The sequence below is a fragment of the Coregonus clupeaformis genome, chromosome 21 (assembly GCF_020615455.1).
Source record: "Coregonus clupeaformis isolate EN_2021a chromosome 21, ASM2061545v1, whole genome shotgun sequence".
Lineage (NCBI taxonomy): Eukaryota > Metazoa > Chordata > Actinopteri > Salmoniformes > Salmonidae > Coregonus > Coregonus clupeaformis.
Window position 1 is genome coordinate 27,152,666 of NC_059212.1, and position 6,704 is coordinate 27,159,369.

A 6,704-nucleotide genomic window follows, 5' to 3' on the forward strand; every position below is an offset into this window, starting at 1 on the left:
TGTACAGTTAAACGTAGGCAGCAAAGACATCTCAGAGGATAACACATTAAAATGTTAAATACACTTATTTCCAATCTGGTTGTCTGACAGTTGTATTCATTTATTTTTATATGTGGAGAACTTGTTAAAGACTGTGTATGCTAATCACTAAATCACCCTATTACCAGTGTATCTGTAACCAATGGAAATGCTAGCTAGTTAGCTGTGCGCTAGCAGAGGGACAGAAGCTATACTGTTATGTATCCAGCATGGAGCAGCAGGGTTGTGTCACAAATGGCACCCTAATCCCTATATAGTGCACTACTTGTGACCAGGGACCATAGGGCTCTGGTCAAAGGTAGTGCACTATACTGGGAAAAGGGTCCCATTTGGGACGCACATTAACTGTCATTAATCACTCAGCTATTTCCGCACGAAACTTGAGGTTCATGGTCAGGAGGTTCATGGCTAAGATCACCACCATTTGGGCACGGAGCTACATTCTCATTATTGTGCTATAACCTTTAACCTGGTAACCTTCAATTTGAATAACATTATAATCACTTTGCTACTTTGAGTTCATGTAGAACCAACTAGTTGTCCTAGCTCAGTGTATTTTGTTGAAATATCCTAGCAATGCTTTGATGGTAACATGATTTGGGCGTGATAATAATAGCGCAGAGAGAGGACCCTGGCGTCTTGTCACTGAGCTGCTTATAACACTTGAGAGAGATCTATAGTCTAGTGGACACAAACACACACACACACACACACACTGGGGAACAGCTAGGGAACTTACATTGGAGCCACTTCTCTACGACTAAATGAGACAGTTGGATTTGAATTGGACTGAATTGAATCAAAGTGAATTGATCGAATTGAACTGAATTTGATTGATTAGACTGAAATAGACCCTCGCTGAGTAACCTGGATTGGAGGAAGGTATACAGACCGTTCCTCTATGGGATGAGCTGCTTGTTTACACCATGGAGAAGACACGCCTAATGGAAATGCTCTTTATTACTTTCAATCACAATGTCACTTTCCTGGGTAGGTGGACATAATGTAAATGGACCTGTAAATGGTATATGTATGGGATAGTTGATGTTACTCAGGCCTTTATGCAACATCTTTTTGAGTGCAGTCAGACCCATTACATTTTTGCTTATCTAGATTCACAGGTTTTCCGCACCAACTACATTTTAAGGGAGAGCGCGATGGTCTTCTTTTGATAGTTGTTACTAACAAATAGCTTTCTTTTCAATATTGGTGTCTAACATTAAAATGTATGTGAGTGAATCATTAATTGATTGGCTCTTTATGCAGGGAAGACGTGGTTGATCTTGATGGTGGTCCTGAGACTACTCATCCTCCTGTTCTCTGGCTATCCCCTCTTCCGGGACGAGCAGGAGCGCTTTGTGTGCAACACCATCCAGCCGGGCTGCACCAACGTCTGCTTTGACTGCTTTGCTCCCCTCTCCCTCTTCCGCTTCTGGCTGTTCCAACTGATCATGCTCTGTCTCCCTCACATGATGTTCATCTCTTATATAGTCCACAAAGTATCGTCAGCTCTTCGTATCGGAGGGAACTATTTCCCCGGCAGCAGAAGTCCGGTAGGGGCTCTGTGTAACCCTCAACATTCCCTACCAAAAGGGACGCCTAACTTTTTAAGTGCTTACCTCCTGGACCTGATACTGCGTATCTTACTGGAGGCAGCATTCAGTGCCGGCCAGTACTACCTCTATGGCTTCTCTGTCCCCAGGAGCTTCCAGTGCTATGAGTCCCCCTGTACGTCCATGGTGGAATGCTACGTATCCAGACCCACAGAGAAGACCATCATGCTCAACTTCATGCTGGGGGCTGCCTCCCTGTCTCTGCTACTGAGTCTGGCAGACTTGGTGTGCTCTGTGCAGCGCATGGTGACACAGGGGAGGAGAGAGGAGCAGGGGAAAGAGCTGAAGGAGGGCGGACTGTTCATGAATGGAGGGGTTGGGGAGGACATGGAAGTCCTGTACACCCAGAATACTCTCAAAACTGTCCTAAAGAGAGGACAAAGTCACATTGACAAACCAACCTCGAGCGGTATCCCAAACAGTGACCTTTCACACGGACGAGTGAGAATAAACAATGAGACCCAGGTAAGGGTGGCTGCCCCACCCCTGCAGGGGAGAAGGCCGCCGCGGAGGGATGCAAGGATGACACCTCCGCCGCCATTTCAGCCCATCCCTATGGGTGCTCCATCGAACGGTCGCTTTGTTCATCCCAACCAAATCTCCCATTCATCTCCTGTCCATCTCTCCAGGCGGTTAGAGAGAAACCCAGTGGTAGTCTCACGCCAGTCTACCCCCTCGCCAATGAACAGTGGCCAGAGGCAAGGCTGCTACAACGTGGTAGACACAACACTCCTGGAGCAGCATTATGATAGCGCAGAGTCCCGTGATAGGCTCCAGGAGGAAGTCATCCTGCAGGAAGTGGGGGTAAGGGGCACCTCAAGCTCCTCCAGTGATTCTTCTTCCTCATCAGATGCTCAATAAAGTTTGTATTTTAATTATTTAAATGTATGTAATTCTATGCAAGGCCGCAACACGACAATGGGACAGCTGTCTTTTTTAGCTAAACAACTTTGATGATTTACTCATTACTTGCACTTGAATAAATGTTTCCCCAAAATGTAATAATGGGCTACATTGCATTTTGCTGTTGTGACTTTATACTTACAGTGAACACATTCTGTCTGTAGAGCTGTGTGTTAGCTAACAGAATTAGAATGAGTGATTCAAACAATGCCAGTTAGTTGACCTTCAAGACCAATGGTGGCAGCACACTCAGCTGTTGTTCAGCTCACATGTTTTTTCATTGGGTTCACCAACAACAGTCAGACAAGACTGACATGCTCCGACCCAACTGAAGCCAAGGTCACTTGGAGAACTGAAGGTAACAAAGGAACATTACTCTGCTGTGGCATCCAAGGAAACAATAGACCCAAAAGAGACCTCAAGAGAGGTCAATAGCCTTAAAGGAGGCCAGTGATGGAAGGGTTGAGGTGAACGGAAGAGCACCTGACTCATAGACAAATACACAATGGCAGAGATTCATTCCAAGGTGCGTTGCAGAGAAGTGCATTTGTACTGTCAACAATGTTCTCGATGTTTACGGAGATCGAGTTCACAGTAAATACCATGAAAGACTGCTCAAGCGTACTTTACCTTTAAAACGCTCTACAATGCGCTTTGGATTGAATCCTTGCCAAAGCCTTCATACAGTATAGCAGTAGTGTAGGATTTCAAACGGTCTTGATTTTTTTTTGCACCTTGTGTCGTTTTTTTTATTTTATAAATCAATTCAACTAGCATAAGGATTTATGTGTTCTGTTTTTTAAGTGATTGTACAGACTATATTAAACATTTTAGTACACATGGGGCTGACATAATTATTACCTTGTTTGAAATCAGGACAGTAACCAGGGTTTGAGTTTTAGTGAGGTCCAGAATTTAAAAAACGTTAAAATGCTATTTGGAGAACAGCAAAAACAAGTAAAAATGACCCCAGCCATTATCACTTTGGCTGATGTAGGTTTATTCACCTCAGTCGATCTACAAACACATAGCCTATTAGCAATACAATTATAATGTTATTCCCCTGAAAGGGGGAAATATGAGAAATGATTCACACTGACACCTAGCATCAGTGACAAAACGAAAATGTATTACATTTTTAGAACTGTATTGTTTGCATTTTAACGTAGGCCTATTGGGAATATATGCCATGTGGAGATGTTCATATTGAAACATCTGTTTTTTTTTTTTTTTTTTTTAAAACTTTGATAAGATTAGTAAAAAACATCTCAGGGGACCCCACATGGGGCCCTGAGCCCAAGTTTGGGAACGATTGTACTAACCACTCTCTCTGTCTCTGCTTCCGCCTGCATGCATTGCAGCCTGCGTCAGTCTCACCATTGAGCGCCACATCACTGCCTGTCTCACTAGCCTACTCTGTAAATCAAAGTTATTATGAGCTCTTTTTTACTCCTGCTGAGGTAGGCTCCGTTTAATGTTAGCTTCTTACTTCATCCTTCTAGCTGGCTAAGTAATAGGCCTACTAGCCAGAGCCCTTCAACATTATTGCAATATAAGTATCTGCCAGCAGCTAGCCACCTGATTGTCTGACATGACCAAAAGTATGTGGACACCTGCTCGTTGAACATCTCATTCCAAAATCATGGACATTAATATGGAGTTGGTCCCCCCTTTTGCTGATATAACAGCCTCTACTCTTCTTGGAAGGATTTCCACTAGATGTTGGAACATTTCTGCGGGGACTTGCTTCCATTCAGCCACAAGCGCATTAATGAGGTCGGGCACTGATGTTGGGGGAATAGGCCTTGCTCACAGTCGGTGTTCCAATTCATCCCAAAGGTGCTCAATGGGGTTGAAGTCAGGGCTCTGTGCAGGCCAGTCAAGTTCTTTCACACCGATCTCGACAAACCATTTCCGTATGGACCTCGCTTTGTGCACAGGGACATTGTCATGCTGAAACAGGAAAGGGCCTTCCCCAAACTTTTGCCACAATGTTGGAAGCACATAATCATCTAGAATGTTGCATTAAGATGTCCCTTCACTGGAACTAAGGGGCCTATCCCGAACCATGAAAAACAGCCCCAGACCAATATTCCTCCTCCACCAAACTTTACAGTTAGCACTATGCATTGGGGCAGGTAGCGTTCTCCTGGCATTCGTCCGTCGGACTGCCAGATGGTTAAGCGTGATTCATCACTCCAGAAGTATGCTTTTCCACTGCTCGAGAGTCCAATGGCGGCGAGCTTTACACCACTCCAGCCGGTGCTTGGCATTGCGCATGGTGATCTTAGGCTTGTGTGCGGCTGCTCGGCCATGGAAACACATTTCATTAAGCTCCCGATGAACAGTTCTTGTGCTGACGTTGCTTCCAGAGGCAGTTTGGAACTGGGTAGTGAGTGTTGCAACCGAGGACAGACAATTTTTACACGCTACGCGCTTCAGCACTCGACAGTCCCGTTCTGTGATCTTGTGTGGCCTACCACTTTTGTGTGGCCTACCACTTCGTGGCTGAGCCGTTGTTGCTCCTAGAAGTTTCCACTTCACAATAACAACACTTACAGTTGATGGGGGCAGCTCTAGCATGGTAGAAATTAGAATTTGACAAACTGACTTGTTGGGAAGGTGGCATCCTATGAAGGTACCACTTTGAAAGTCACTGAGCTCTTAGTAAGGCCATGGCTGTGTGCTCGATTTTATACACCTGTCAGCAACTGGTGTGGCTGAAATAGCCAAATTCACTAATTTGAAGGGGTGTCCACATACTTTTGTATATATGGTGTATCTATAAGCGACTACTTAATAGTTGTGCACTCATTCTCCAAGAGTCGGTTTTTGTTTGTTTGTTTGGGGGATGTCTGTAGACATTGGAGTAGTCGCAGGATATTTTTTAAATAGCTTTTGTCCGGCATCTCGCAAATACACTGTCAGCAGTAGTTACCCATTGAGCTGACTGCGATCCGGGGTAGTTCGTTTCACATCTCAGGCCCTCGGCCTGTGCCGCGAGAGGGCAGAGTTGCTGCGTTAGCCTTTTGAGAGAGTGGCGAATTTATTGCAAAAATAAAAAAGGCAAATCCGGTTGACGCAGGCCAACATAACGAACAAATCACTGTTCGTGATTCCACTCGATCACAAAGAGGCAGGCGCCATTAGAATTCAGTCAGATCAGTAATATAAGCGTTCTGAGCTTTGATCAACGCTGGGAGCAATATTTAGATATTGACCCGTAATTTATTTTCTTTATTGTGTACAGAATATATATATATATATATATATATATATATATATATATACATTTTTCCCTTCTCCAAATTACAAAAAATTACCGCCGAGACCTCGGTGTCCTCATATGTAATAGTTACGGCCATGTTTGAAATCCATTGAAACAACGGAGGGTCGAATCATGCCTGAATAATTAAGTGTAAGCTGACCTCCTCTGGTAGATTTATGAAAGTGCAGAGGAAAAGAAGAACCACTTTGCCAGAAATGAGAAAGGCTAAATCTATGGACATGCCTATACGTGTACATGTACATACTTTTCCTTAGTTGAATTGTAAATTATAACATTATTCTTACAATACGTTAAATCATTCCATTTTCTCTGAATTCGTAACAAATCAGCTCCTACCAGTCATTGGCTCCTATTCCCCTTATTGATCCATCCCAAATGTAACCCTATTCCATATAGGGCGGCAGGTAGCTTAGTGGTTAAGAGCGTTGTGCCAGTAACCGAAAGGTCTAATCCCCTAGGTGAAAAATCTGTCGATGTGCCCTTGAGCAAGGCACTTAACCCTAATTGCTCCTGTAAGTTGCTCTGGATAAGAGCGTCTGCTAAATGACAAAAAAAAAGAATAAAAAAAAAAAAGATTATATATATATAGTTCCTATGGTCAAAAGTAGTGCACTATAAATGGAACAGGGTGATATTTTGGAAGAATTGTTAATGTAAAAATGCTACAACCATCCCTGGCCTGACATGCTGTACCTAGAGCACTCAGATCTCATGGGTGAATGAAAGTGGTGATAGAAGTTGACATAATAGAACATCAAAAATATTGACTGCCAATGCTGAACTTACTTTTCACCTTTAGACAGATCAGTAGGAATACATGCTTGTTGTCATTGGTGACAGACAAATCCATTCTCATTCCT

The 6,704-nt window shown here is 43.6% G+C and overlaps 1 protein-coding gene across 1 annotated transcript; it reads left to right on the top strand.

The window, feature by feature from the left end:
• The first annotated feature begins 621 nt into the window (after positions 1–621).
• LOC121534812 (gap junction delta-4 protein-like) lies at positions 622–3,385 on the top strand. Its single transcript, XM_041841372.2, has 2 exons — positions 622–1,029; positions 1,306–3,385. The coding sequence occupies exons 1-2, from the start codon at positions 966–968 to the stop codon at positions 2,511–2,513; spliced, it is 1,272 nt and encodes a 423-aa protein (XP_041697306.2). The 5' UTR covers positions 622–965; the 3' UTR covers positions 2,514–3,385.
• Positions 3,386–6,704: the final 3,319 nt, after the last annotated feature.

Excerpts from the sequence above, each read along its gene's own strand:
- LOC121534812 (XM_041841372.2), top strand. The coding sequence starts at position 966 with ATGGAGAAGACACGCCTAATGGAAATGCTCTTTATTACTTTCAATCAC. Across the intron at positions 1,030-1,305 it reads TCACAATGTCACTTTCCTGG|GGAAGACGTGGTTGATCTTG; the intron begins GTAGGTGGACAT and ends CTCTTTATGCAG.